The 14,672-nt window shown below is 42.9% G+C and overlaps 1 protein-coding gene across 1 annotated transcript in view; it reads right to left on the bottom strand.

The window, feature by feature from the left end:
• The window catches only part of ATP10B (ATPase phospholipid transporting 10B (putative)), a 109,618-nt gene that overhangs the window by 68,201 nt on the left and 26,745 nt on the right, over positions 1-14,672 (bottom strand). The window contains exon 3 of the mRNA XM_025178505.2: positions 10,086-10,171. Coding sequence (XP_025034290.2) covers positions 10,086-10,171 — 86 coding nt within the window. The remainder of the gene's footprint in view (positions 1-10,085; positions 10,172-14,672) is intronic.

Here is a 14,672-nt window from a genome sequence, read left to right as displayed (position 1 = left end):
CAGTATAGACACAGCCGAGGGTGTATAGATGTCTTTGTATCTTGTAATATATAACCTGTTTATATGGACTAAAACATCAAAATTTAAACCTGAATATATAATTTATGTGATTGGAGCCACTGATTCTGTACAGATTTAGTATTTCATAAATGGGGATAAGAGAAACTGTACAATTTAACTCAGGATTCAGATGAAATTATTAAAGAAATCTTAAAGATGTTCTCTCTGGTACTAATGGTTAAGATTAATAGATTTTATCATATTGTGGAGACAGTTTAACACATACTACCATCAGTGTTCCCTCTAAGCTGATTGGACGCACAGCTTTGCAGCTGATTAATCAGCCCCACCTAGTCAGAGGCTCAGGACTGTGCATGGAACTGACTATCTAGAAGTGAAGTGGGGCTGATTAATCACCTGTGAAGCTGTGCTGCCACACAGCTTAGAAGAAACACTGACCACCATGTGCATATCCTTTGTCTGCAGTGGTTATCATTCATGGGGTCATCTCTATGGGCACGTCTAGATTGCCCGCAGCTTTCGAAAGAAGATATGCAAATTCTTGCGGAATTTGCATATCTTCTTCCAACTCCATTTTTGGAAGAGTTTTTTTTTTTTTTTTTAAGAAAAAGCAGTCTAGATGTGGTTCTTTAAAAAAAAACCACCCTTTTTTGAAAGAACCCTGTACACCTCATTTTTACTGTACACCTCATTTTTATAGGAAGAAGGGATCTTTCGAAAAAGGGTTTTTTTCCCCCATAAGAACCACATCTAGACTGCTTTTCTTTCCAAAAAAACTCTTCCAAAAATGTAATCAGAAAAATATATGCAAATTTGCACCAAATTTGCATATCTTCTTTCGAAAGCTACAGGCAGTCTAGATGTACTCTAAGAGACAACCAGCTGGGAGGAGAAGTTTTTCAAACAACCTTATGAGACTTTTTCCTTCACTATATTATTGATCCCATCATTCTTCCTCCTTTACAGCATCCTAGTTTAGGATGAACAATCACAAAATAGACCTCATTGCTAGTAAGATGGACGATAGTGGAGACATGATTCGTATATTGAGCAAATCACTATGAAGCTGTTTTTTCAGGTAAACATTTCAGTATCAGCCTCTAGGGACTGAACACATCACATTTGCACTGTTACACACCATGCTAAGTCATTGAATTGGGATTTATGATGTAGGTCACTGCTAACCTAGTGAAATAATGTTGCTATTTTAAACATCAGCATTGAACAGGAGGTTCACAAGTGTTCCCGGCTTCCATTTATTTAAAAAAAAAAAACTATATTCAGCTGCACTTCTGTTGGGCCGTGTCCAGACTCAGGGGTTTTTTCGGGAAAAGTAGCCTTTTCCCGAAAAAACTTCCCCTGCGTCCAGACTCAAGCCGCGTTCTTTCGAAATTATTTTGAAAGAACGCGGCTTTTCTTTCGATGGCGGTAAACCTCGTTTCACGAGGAAGAACGCCTTCTTTCGAAAGTTCCTCTTTCGAAAGAAGGCGTTCTTCAATGTAAAGAGGCCGTCTTCGAAAGAGAGCATCCAGACTCGCTGGGTGCTCTCTTTCGAAAAAGCGGATTTCTCTTTCGAAAGATCCGCCTGCAGTCTAGACGCGATCTTTTGAAAGAGGCTCTTTCGAAAGATGGTTTCGAAAGAGCCTCTTTCGAAAGAAGCCTGCAGTCTAGACATAGCCTTGGTTAAGTATGTTATTATTCAGAGATGAGGCCTGTTTATCCACTACCTCACATATGGCATATCACAGACACCTGAGCAAGTGAGTGCAAAGTAAATAAATGAGTGCACTTTCAGTGTCTTCTAGTCAGTTGGCCCATATTATAATGACAGCACAAGGTGCAAGGCAATGAAGAATCAGGTCAGAATGTTTATAGACTTGTTGGGAACCACTTTATCCTCAAGTCTGATGAGCTAGCAAAGTAGCATGTGCTCAGTTTGCAATATAACCCACAAATGGGTTGCAGGGACAGATCTTCACAAGTAGCTTATAGGTGCCCAAAGCATCTTGTTTGCTCACAAAAAAGCAATTTGCATATGAACACTAGGTAGTCAGAATTAAATGCTGCTGATACATACAAATATATTTTTGGAGCAATAAAAGTTTAGTGTACCAAAACTAGTGATGTAGTTGAGGTAACTTGCAAAAAGTGTTATACTGCTGATGTGTTAGTTAAACCGCATTAAAAGTCTTCAGTTATAAAGAACTCCAGTGACCACTTTTTATCCTCATGCAGAGAAGGCACTGATAAGATCATTTCCTAAAAGTCTTGATGTGGCCCATCCCTTTGCTCAGATTTCATTCCAGAAAGGAACACTTTTCTTGGTACAAGTGCTGAAGGATCCAACCAGGGGCCATGTGCAGCTTGACCTTCTCCTCACAAAGAGGAAGGAACTAATAGGGGAAGTAGAGGTGGGTGACAACCTCAGAAGCAGTGATCATGAGATGGTAGCTTTCAGGATCCTGACCAAAGAAGAAAAGAGAGTAGTAAAATACACTCCTTGGACTTCAGAAAAGCAGATTTTGACTCCCTCAGAGATCTGATGGGCAGAATCCCCTGGGATGCTAACATGAAGGGGAAAGGAGTCCAGGACAGCTGGCAGTATTTTAAAGAAGCCTTATTGAAGGCACAGAAAGAAACCATCCCGATGCGTAGCAAGAGAGGCAGACATAGTAGGGGACTGGATTGGCTTACAGGGGAAATCCTTGGTGAACTTAAGCACAAAGAAGAAGCTTACAAAAAGTGGAAACTTGGACAAATGACCAGGGAGGGGTTTAAATGTATAGCTCGAGAATGCCGGGGGATTATCAGGAAGGCGAAAGCGCAATTGGAATTGCGACTGGCAAAGGATGTGAAGGATAACAAGAAAGGTTTCTACAGGCATGTTAATAAGAAGAAGGTGATCAGAGAGGGTGTAGGGCCCCTACTGAATGAAGGAGGTAACCTAGTGAAAGATGAAGTGGGGAAAACTGAAGCACTCAATGCTTTCTTTGCCTCTGTATTCACGGACAAGGTAGGCTCCCAGACTAATGCGCTAAGTGACGCAAGATGGGATGAAGATGGACAGCTCTTGGTGGGTAAAGAACAGGTTAGGAACTATTTAGAAAAGCTAAATGTACACAAATCCAAGGGTCAGCGGTGGATTTAGGGCAGGGTGAGCGGGGCGGCTGCCCCGGGTCCCACGCTTCCCGAGGCCCCGCACATGTGCCGTGTCAAAGTGGGAGCCCCGCGAAATTTCGCTGCTCTGGGCCCCGCGGCACTCTCATCCGCCCCTGCCAAGGGTCCAGACTTAATGCATCCAAGGATACTGTGGGTATGTCTACACTACCCCCCTCGTTCGAACTAGGGGGGTAATGTATGCATACCGAACTTGCTAATGAAGCCTGGGATTTGAATTTCCCAGGCTTCATTAGCATAAAGCCGGCGCCGCCATTTTTAAAAGCCGGCTAGTGCGAACCCCGTGCCGCGCGGCTACACGCGGCACGGACTAGATAGTTCGGATTAGGCTTCGTAATCCGAACTATCTGTACACCTCGTTCCACGAGGCAAGTTCATTAGCAAGTTCGGTATGCATACATTACCCCCCTAGTTCGAACTAGGGGGGTAATGTAGACATACCCTGAGGGAGTTGGCAAATGTCATTGAGGAGCCTTTGGCCATTATCCTTGAAAAGTAGTGGAGATCGGGAGAGATCCTGGATGATTGGAAAAGGGCAAATGTAGTGACCATCTTCAAAAAAGAGAAGAAGGACAATCCAGGGAACTATAGGCTGGTCAGTCTTACCTCGGTTCCTGGAAGAATCATGGAAGGGTTCCTTAAGGAATCCATTTTGAGGCACTTGGAAGAGAGGAAAGTGATCAGGAATAGTCAGCATGGATTCACAAAGGGCAAGTTGTGCCTAACCAATCTGATTAGCTTCTACGATGAGGTAACTGGCTCTGTGGACATGGGAAAGTCAGTGGATGTGATTTACCTTGACTTTAGCAAGGCTTTTCATATGGTCTCCCAGAATATTCTAGCCAGCAAGATAGGGGAATATGGACTGGATAAATGGACAGTAAGATGAATAAAAAGCTGGCTAGAAGGCCGGACCCAGCGCGTAGTGATCAACAGCAGTCGGTTTCTAGAGGAGTGCCCCAAGGTTCGGTTCTAGGACCGGTTTTGTTCAATATCTTTATTAATGACCTGGATGAGGGGATGGATTGCACCCTCAGCAAGTTTGCAGATGACACTGAGCTAGGGGGAGAGGTAGATACGGTTGAGGGCAGAGATAGGGTCCAGAGTCCTGCACTTGGGACGGAAGAATCCAAAGCATTGTTACAGGCTGGGGACCAACCAGCTAATTAGTAGTTCTGCAGAAAAGAACCTGGGGGTTATAGTGGATGAGAAGCTGGATATGAGTCAACAGTGTGCCCTTGTAGCCAAGAAAGCCCTTTTGTAGGAGTTATTGTAGTTTTACAGTGAAGCTTCAGAAAATAACTATAACACAGAAATAATTTTTGAAGGAAAATGTAACCAAACATTGGCTGTGTCTAGACTGGCAAGTTTTTCCGCAAAGCAGCTGCTTTTGCGGAAAAACTTGCCAGCTGTCTACACTGGCCACTTGAATTTCCACAAGAACACTGACTTCCTACTGTCTGAAATCAGTGCTTCTTGCGGAAATACTATGCTGCTCCCGTCGGGCAAAAGTCCCTTTTGCGCAAAGCTTTTGTGCAAAAGGGCCAGTGTAGACAGCTCAGATTTGTTTTGCGCAAAAAAGCCCCGATCGTGAAAATGGTGATCGGGGCTTTTTTGCGCAAAAGCGCATCTAGATTGGCATGGATGCTTTTCCACAAAAAGTGCTTTTGCGGAAAAGTGTCCGTGCCAATCTAGACGCTCTTTTCCGCAAATACTTTTAACGGAAAACTTTTCCGTTAAAAACATTTACGGAAAATCATGCCAGTCTAGACGTAGCCATTGTGTTGTTTTATTCTAGGTACATACCATTTAGAGCAGTGACTCTCGACATTTTCAGACTATTCTACACCTTTCAGGAGTCTGATTTATCTTGCATATCCTCAAGTTGCACCTCACTTTAAAAAAACCTAATTGCTTACAAAAGCAGGCTTAAAATATGAAAGTGCTACTATTACTGAAAAAAGCTTACTTTCTCATTTTTACTATGCAATTATAAAATAAATCAATTGGAATATAGATATTGTTCTTACCACTCAGTGCAGATATACAGCATTTTAAACAAGTAATTCTCAGTATGAAATTTTAGTTTGTACTGACTTCACTAGTTCTTTTTATTTAACCTGTTGTAAAACTAGGGAAATATCTAGATGAGTGGACGTACCCTTTGGAAGACCTCAGGGTAACCCCAGGCATATACATACCCCTGTTTGAGAACCATAGTCTTAGAGCGAATTCAATACATTCATTTTACATTGGGTCACAATCATTTGTTGAGTATCAGAGGGGTATCAGTTCCAATCATTTGTTGGAACATCAACCTTCGGTGGGAAATTGCTTAAAATAATTCTGGTTTCCCATGATTAGGATTCTAAATTGTCTTAAACCATAGCAAAACTAAAGGGAAGAACTCAAGCCTCATTGATCATTACATGCATTAAGCTTCAGTGAATATTTTTTTACTGAAGATTCTTCCCTCTGTCCTTGGACCAGCATGATGAAAACCACTGAATGGATTCTACATTCAGTAAGTTCAGGGCAGCTAACAGGGAGTTTCGTGAGGCAGTTCTCCAGGTGAAGAAGGAGCAATTATGGGACCTGTGGGGTAAGTAGCTGTCTGTAGTGTGTGTGTTGGTGTTTGTGGGTATGGCAGATCCCCCATGCTTTATGAAATGGACTTATGCACATAAATATACATAACTCAAAGGTGTTTTCAGCAAATTATTTCATGTAAACTATCAATCTTCATGTCATAATCCGCTGGTTCTGTCTATCTTATTTTGGTGTGTGTATCATTCTTGTGTGTAAAATTAGACATGGGAATACTTCATGGATTTTAAATGTGTGAATGAATGTCATCAAGGCAGGCCTCAGTGTCTAGGCAATCATATGCAAATAGCCTTTTGTCTTTAAGTCTTAGCAGTGGTTGGTAGGGAGCAGCCAGGTGGCTCCCCATTGAATAGGGAATTCTTTAAAAAGAATAGGAAGGTAGGAATCTTTTGTCTTTGGGCTGGCTGGACACACCCAGGGAAAGTGAACCAGAGATTCCAGGGGAAATGGAGATTTCCCTGGTTTGAAGGTGCAGCTGGAACAGAAACAGTTTTAGGGTGAGTTTGTAATAAATTCATCATGGGGATTTAGAGTTAGAATTAGCTAAGCATTTTTGTTACTTTTGATTTCTAATCTACTTTGCTCTGCCTGTTCTCACTTATTACCACTTAAATCCTGCTGCTTGTACTTAATAAAATCACTTTTACTTACTATCTTGCCCAGTGTAAATATTTATTACACGTGGGAGTAATCAGTGTGTACATTCCCCCTTTCATTGTTAAAGGGGGCATACCTAAATCATTCTTTGGGGTTTGATCCCATTTGGGGAGTGGTATCCCAGAAAGCTGAGCCAAAACTGGATCTGAACAGGTTCATCATCTGTACTGCTTCTCAATGGGAGGGGAGAGGGGAAGGCAGTGATCTCAGTTTGTTGCCTTGGCTGGGAGACACCAGCAGGGCTGGGCCAGCAGGACCAAGAGGTGAGACGCCCCAGAGAGTGGGAAGGCGAGTGGCAATAGCCTTGTCAGCACTCCGGAAAGCCCCCCAAAGGGGTTTTCTGTGACCTCACTCCATCACAGGGGATTACTTGCTGGTTGCCTGAAAGATACAGTGTGCTGAGCTTGTGCTTGTCTGTTTATTTCTTTGTTTGGAGATTCATGTGCTGAGCTGTTTGTCTGAAGCACTGTGCGCTGAGGTTGGCGGTTGGAAGCCGTGATGAGGATTTGAAATCTAGAAACCTCTGTTCATTGATCAAGCCTTAACCAGGGGATGGGGCTTTCAGTAAGACCAGGACTATATAAAGACCACGAGTAAGCGACCAGGGAGCTTTGTGAACAGGATCAGCTAACAGGAATTTTTGTCAGTGAGTTTAGAGGGGGAGTTGGAAGGAGTCAAGATACATTTGCATTCTTCAAAACTTTTAAATTAAACTAAAACCAAAACTACTTGATTTGAATAAAAACCCAATCAATAATCTAATTCTCCGTAGGAGAGAATGCAGGCAGAAGCCCAGCAGCAGAGTGAGGGCTATCCTATTTATTGCAACCAATGTAGCATCTATGATTAGGGGAAAAAATGAAATCCGGGGCCTTTATGGTAGTGTGTTCTGAAATGCTTCCAGTTCCACATGCAGGGCCAGGTAGGCAGGCAGAGCTTTAGAGTCTCAATGCATTGATGAGATGATGGTGTAGAGAGGAGGGATTCAGGTTTATTAGGAACTGGGGCTCCACTTAAACCAAAATGGAACCAGACTGCTGGCATTTAACATTAAAAAGGTCATAAAGCAGTTTTTAAACTTAGGGCTGGGGGAAAACCGATGGGTGCAGAGAAGCACACAGATCAAACAGAGACATCTGTTAGGGGAGGGTCTATTAATAGACATTCTCTATGTTCTAGCCAGAAGGAGAGAATGGAAAATGATATATGGATCAGATCAGATGAGACACAGTCAAATGAAAAAAAAGAGTCTAACACATCAGGAAATGGCAGATAGAGAAAAAGTGACACATTTTTGAAGTGCTTATACACAAACTCTAGAAGTCTAAAAAATAAGATGGGTGAACTACAGTGCTTCGTATTAAAGGACAATATTGATATAACAGGCATCACAGAAACTTGGTGGACTGCAGAAAATCAATGGGACACAACAGGTCCTGCTGGTGGGTGAATGGAACTATATGGGAAAGAAAATGAAGAATCAAATTCAGTAAAAACGTTAAATGAACCAAAATGTTCCATAGAATCTTTGTGGATAGTAATTCAATGCTCCAATAATAAAAATATAGCAGTAGGGATATATTATCGACCATCTGACCAGGACAATGATAGTGACTATGAAATGCTAAAGGAGATTAGAGAGTCTATCAAAATAAAAAACTCAGTAATAGTGGGGGATTTCAACTATCCTCATATTGACTGGGTACACATCCCCTCAGGACGGGATGTAAAGATAAAATTTCTTGATACCTTAAATGACTGCTTCTTGGAGCAGCTGGTTCTGGAACCTACAAGGAGAGAGGCTATTCTTGATTTAGTCCTTAGCAGAGCACAGGATCTGGTTCAAAAGGTAAATATAACTGGACTTCTTGGAAATAGTGACCTTAAAGTTGTAAAATTTAACATCCTAGTGCAGGGGAAAACACATCAGCAGTCTAACACTGTGGCATTTAATCTCAGAAAGGTAAACTACACAAAAGTGAGGAGGTTAGTTAAAAAGAAACTAAAAGACACAGTGACAAATGTAAAATCTCTGCAAGCTGCATGAAAACTTTTCAAAAACAACATAATGGAAATCCAACTTAAATGTATACCCCAAATTAAAAAATAGAGTCAGAGAACCAAAAAAGTGCCACAATGACTTGACTTAATGAAGTAAAAGAAGCAGTGACAGATAAAAAGACATCATTTAAAAAGTGGAAGTCAAATCCAGGTGAGGAAAATAGAAAGGAGCATAAAATCTGTGAAGTGAAAAGCCAAAAGGGAGTTTGAAGAACAGCTAGCCAACTCCCTCCAAAGTAATAGCAAAATGTTTTTTAAGTAAATCAGAAGCAGGAAGCCTCCTAAACAACCAGTGGTGCCCTTGGACAATCAAGTTGCTGAAGGAGCCCTCAAAGACTATAATGTCACTGCAGTTAAACTAAGTGAATTCTTTGCTTCAGTCTTCACGAGGCATACCGGAGTGGTAGACAAAGGCTTCCCTTGTCGACTGCGCCATGTCTAGACTGCCGCGCTGTATCGGATCAGCTGATCATCAGCACAGTGCGGTGGCCATTTTTATTTTAATGAAGTGGGGATTATTTAAATCCCCGCTTCATTGACTATGCTGGGTAAACTAGTTTATATGGCTCCGTCGATGGAGCCATGTAGTCTAGACATATCAACAGTGATTACACTACAATAGAAAAATTGGCCCTTGCTGTATTATATAGACCTCTACTACCATTCTACAAACAGGAATGAAAAATTAGAGGCAAATTCTTTCCTCACGTGCACATATTTTACATTAGTATAATCTCATTGATCTCAATGGAATTACTCTTGATTTCTACTACTATAGGAAAATGATGCCAAATTAGTTCATTCCTGGATGCCTTTTATTTCCTGTCAACATATAGGGTGTGTGTAGACTACAGGGTTTTGTCAACAAAAGTGGACTTTTGTTGACAAAAGTATACCTGCGTCTACACTACCGCCGAGTTCTGTCAACACAACGTCAACAGAACTAAGTAGTTTTGTCGATGGCGGTAAACCTCATTCTAGGAGGAATAACTCCTTTTGTCGACAGAGTTCTGTCGACAGAAGGCATTATTGCATCTACACTGTCCTTTGTGTCTACACTCTCATGTCGACAAAGCGGCTTGCTTTGTCAACAGAACTGGATGTAGTCTAGACGCTCTTTGTTGACAGAAGCTTTGTCGATAGTATCTGTCGTCTAGACATACCCATATATAAAGAAACCAGAACTTTGAATCTGTACCCCTTTGAACATTAGCAGATATTTAGATTCAGAATCTGGCCCAGGTTAGTGCTTCTGGTGTTGGTTCCAGGTCAGATTTAAAATTTAAAAGGACCTATATCTGGGTACAGACATAGCTGAAGTTTCATGAAGAGGGTTCATGTAATTCTGACAACATTGAATCCAAACCCAAATATTGGCATTGACATAGCCACAAATGCCAAATCCCATCTACATTGGACCTAGAACACAGCTTCCAGAGCCCACATTTAGGTAACAGTGCAGCTTTTAAGCCCATTACTTTCTGAAAAATAACTTTAAAAATGGTACTTTGAAGCTCAGAGGTGATTGAACACATTTATAGAAACAAATAGCAAGTACTTACACATAACCTTTGAATTTATTGAGATCATTATTTGGCTTTTCACAGACTATCGTGTTTTGGAAAATTTCTGGATCAAATGGAGTGTTCTACAAAAGAAAATGCATTGGGAATTAAGTCAAATAATAACGTTTAAAATGCAACAATCAGAACACCTCACTGCAGTCATAACTAGCTTAGAGATAGTCTGAGTTTTATGGAACTATAGATTTAATCTGACAAAGCACTTAAGCATGTGCACAAGATAAATTCCATACTAAGAATGAAGAATATGTAGATTTATTGTTCCTGTCTGCAACTAGTAGTGGTTGTAGTTTACCATCATTTAAAGGATACGACAGATTCTTCCTGTTTCTTCCTTATCTGCCAGTTACTTTAAGAGGAGTGAAATCTAAACTGGGAAGAGGTAGTATTGCTATTCATATTAAGACACATAAAACAAAATACCGCCCTCCTCCCCACATGTTATGAGCTAATAATGTTGGAGAAAAAATGGAAGGGGAAAATGCAGACATTCTCTACCCTTTTCATCAACATTTAGAAGTGTTCAAAATTTCCTAACTGACTTGGCAATTTCTAGCAATATATTTGAAAAATCTAATTGAATTAAGTTTAAGTATCTTTGAAGTCCTTCATCCTAAAAGCAAAGTTTATGTACTATTTTGGGCTAAGATTGTATGTAACCTCGCTGGGTCAGAAGGAAAGAAGATGTGATTTAAGGCCTGGCTGGACAAAATGGAATAACATGCAAGATAAGAATGGACTTTTGTGAAAACACTTACAAAGTGGATTTCCTGGGAAATACCTAAGGGAGGTCAGTACAAGTTCTCCACCTCCAGTGGGTCTCCTAGAAGGACCATGAGGTAGATTTGCCCTGAACTGTAACAATGATGATATTCTGTTTCCTCATAGCATCAGTTATGCCAGTGGTACTCAACCTTTTTTTAATTCGTGATCCCCAGAGCTGGGAAAATTTTGGTTGAGGCCCCTTTAATTTAAAATGTCAGTCTGCTTCCCTGCCACTTGCTAAGCCAGGAAAACAATTGAGACCCCCCAGTTGCACACAGCTGAGTTATGCTACAAGTAACCTCTTTTTAAATATAATAAAATAAACATATTCTTTCATTTGCAAAGAGAACTAGCTATAATTTTGGACTGTTGTAATCAATTGAGTATATAGTCTTAAGAATGCAAACTAATAGTAGGGTGCAAATCTATTAAGTGGAAATTTTAATTAGAACCAATCTTTTAAACAGTGAAACAGACAAATAAAACTGTTAGATTAATAGAAGATTGTATTAATTGAAGCATTAGGAGATGAACTGAAACCACAGATCTTCTCATATTGAAAATGGTAGGGAGAATTCAGAATATGCAGCAGCTAGATCAGGGCTGGGCAAAATCAAGCCCAGGGATTAGATCCGGCCCACCAAGCATTTCTCTCTCTGGCCTGCCCAGATGATTAACAGAGTGTGCATACTCAGCCAGCAACATGTGTTCACCTGCCCCTTCCAAAACCTTGCTCCATCCTGCTGTGAAACTGCTCCCAGGATTCTCCTGCTAGCTGTGCAGAGCAGGGGAGGTGAGTATGGAGGGGAGAGAGAAGTGCTGAAGTCAAGGTGTCCCCCACCCCTGTATCCCATCTCTGTAGAGCAGGAACTGGGGACAGAGATACACACAGCGGGGCTGCTCCAGTCTCAAGCATGGATGGAAAGTGACTCAGAGCAGTGCAGCGCAAGGGAAGGGAGAAACAACAGAATAGGACAGATTTCCCTTAAAGAGACAGAGCGTGTCTTCTCTCAGAAACTTACCCAGCAGCAGCCAGCACAAACTCTCTGTGTCATTGACATACACCCCCAGCCTGTGTGGGGTATGGGGGGGGTGGTCTGTGACAAACACTGTCACATCCACACTTACACACACAATTTGTATAATAAAGTCTGTCTCTCACACAAGAAGTGTCTGTCTTTCACACTCACGCAACTCTCTTTTTCTCTCTCTAGTCCCCAGCTTCACCCCTCCTGCCCAAGTTAACCCACAACTAGGTACCAAAATTTGTGAAGTGGCCACCCTGTGAAAATTATTGCCCACCTCAAGCTAGATAATAGCTAACACACAATGTAGTATATTATCTACCTCAGAGGTGAGCAATAATTTTTGAAGGGGTGGCCATTTTGGAAGTGGTTACAAGCCACCCCAGCTGGGGTGGGGCAGGGCCTTTACAGAGAAACAAGTGAAAGGGCTCGTGCCACCTCTGTGGATCCTAGGCAATGTGTTAGTGGTGGGGCCGGGAGCTGCAAGCCCTTTCAACTCCTTCTATTTTAGCAGGTGGGGAAGGCAAGCCCTTTACATGGAAGCAGTTGAAAGAGCTCACAGCTCCAAGCCCTGCTGCTAACACATTGCCTACGAGCTGCGGGGGAGATGTGAGCCCTTTAAATAGAAGTAGTTGAAAGGGCTCATGTGTCCCTGGCTCCCTGTCACCACTCAGCCATCAGCCCGGCTGCACTTGCCGCAGGCTGCCATCCGGGGAGGGGGTCAATCAGGGGGCTGCAGGAGAGCTTCCACCACGAGGAGCCCGCAGAGCCACCCCAGTCTTCCTCATCGGGGGCTCGTACCCCATTCCTCCCTCACCTCCTTCCACTTACCCTTCCCTAGCTCCCTTCCTGATGTACAAAATAAAGGACACGTGTGTTCAAAAATAGAAACCTCTTTATTGAACAAAACTCGGGGAGCCTGGGAAAAGAAGGTGGGAGAGGGAAAGAGAGAGGGTGGGAGAGGGGAGGGCAACTAAAATGATCAGGGGTTTGGAACAGGTCCCATATGAAGAGAGGCTAAAGAGACTGGGACTTTTCAGCTTAGAAAAGAGGAGACTGAGGGGGGATAGGATAGAGGTCTATAAAAGCATGAGTGGTGTGGAGAGGGTGCATAAAGAAAAGTTCTTCATTAGTTCCCATAATAGAAGGACTAAAGGACACCAAATGAAATGACTGGGTAGCAGGCTTCAAACTAACAACAGAAAGTTCTTCTTAACAAAGCAAATAGTCAACCTGTGGAACTCCTTGCTGCAGGAGGCTGTGAAGGCTAGAACTAGAACAGAGTTTAAAGAGAAGTGAGATAAAGTCATGGAGGTTGGGTCCATGGAGTGGTATTACCCAGGGGGTAGAAATGGTGTCCCTGGCCTCTGTTTGTGGAAGGCTGGAGATGGATGGCACGAGACAAATGGCTTGGTCATTGTCTTCAGTCCATCCCCTCCAGGGTACCTAGTATTGGCTGCTGTTGACAGACAGGCTACTGGGCTAGATGGACCTTTGGTCTGACCCAGTACGGCCATTCTAAGCTCAGGGCTCAGGGTCGGGGGTCTCAGTGGACCACCTTGATTTTCATGCACACCTGCTCCTGGGTGGTCAGGCTGGCAGCTCTCCTGCCCTAGACGGCCACTTTCCTGTGCCTAGTGCGGAGGTCATGGATGAGGTCCACGATGTCTGCACTGGACCAGGCGGGCACCCGCCTCTTGTGGACCTGGGCAGGCTCCCGGGAGCCGCCAGCCTGGTCCCGGGAAGAGGCAGAGGGCTGGGTGGCAGCGGGTTGCTGGCTCGAGCCGTGCCAGGTGCAGGGGCTTCTGGCTGGGTGCTGGCAGGCTTGCACCTGGCACGGGCACCGTAGTCAGCCCGCGCCCCTTTAAGGGCTCTGGGGCCGGGAGGGGAGGCAGAAGAGTTTCCCTGGTAGTGCCCAGAGTGGCCACCAGGGAAAGCTGGGGAGGGCTAGCCTCCCACTAGTTCGAATTAAGTGGCTACACAGCCCTTAATTCGAACTACTTAATTTGAACGAGACGTTAGTCCTCGTAGAATGAGGTTCACCTAGTTCGAATTAAGCGCTCCGCTAGTTCGAATTAAGTTCGAACTAGCGGTTCGTATGCGTAGCGCCTATCAAAGTTAATTCGAACTAACGTCTGTTAGTACGAATTAACTTTGTAGTGTAGACATACCAAGAGAGATCAGTGAAGGATTGAGTTCTTATGCTTTAAAGACCTATCATCTGGAATTGTCTTGCTGTTCAGAGTAATAGTATGGGCTTGGGGGAACGAAACATAAAATGTTAAATTGCTGAGAAAACATATTTCTTTGTTCTCTCCCCATCCTTTCATAAAAATTTTCATGTAAGTACACCTTAAATCACAAATTTCATATGATCTTATGGAGCATTAACTTCCTTAGACTTTCAAGATCTATGAGGAATGCCTTTTATGACAGCTAATATCTTAGGAGTCCCCACTGAATTAAATGAAGGGGATGGAGTAGGGATGAATTTGCTTCTAAAGCTACTTAACTCAGGGGTGGGCAATAAGTGGCTCAGTGCTTTATTTATCTATGTGTTCACAGGTACAGATGCTTGAAATTCCCATTGGCTGCAGATAGCCCTTCCCAGCCAATGGGAGTTGCAGGAAGTAGCACAGACAGGGACACTGCTTCCTGCAGCTCCCATTGGCCAAGACAATGATCCACGGCCAATGGGAGCTGCAAGTGGCTCTATCTACCAATGCACAGGCAAATAAAGTGTTGGTGGCCCACCAGGGGCTAACCCTGGTAAACC

This window comes from Pelodiscus sinensis, chromosome 17 (genome assembly GCF_049634645.1).
Source record: "Pelodiscus sinensis isolate JC-2024 chromosome 17, ASM4963464v1, whole genome shotgun sequence".
Lineage (NCBI taxonomy): Eukaryota > Metazoa > Chordata > Testudines > Trionychidae > Pelodiscus > Pelodiscus sinensis.
Note: the sequence above shows the minus strand (reverse complement) of the source record. Positions and strands in the feature narration are given on the sequence as shown.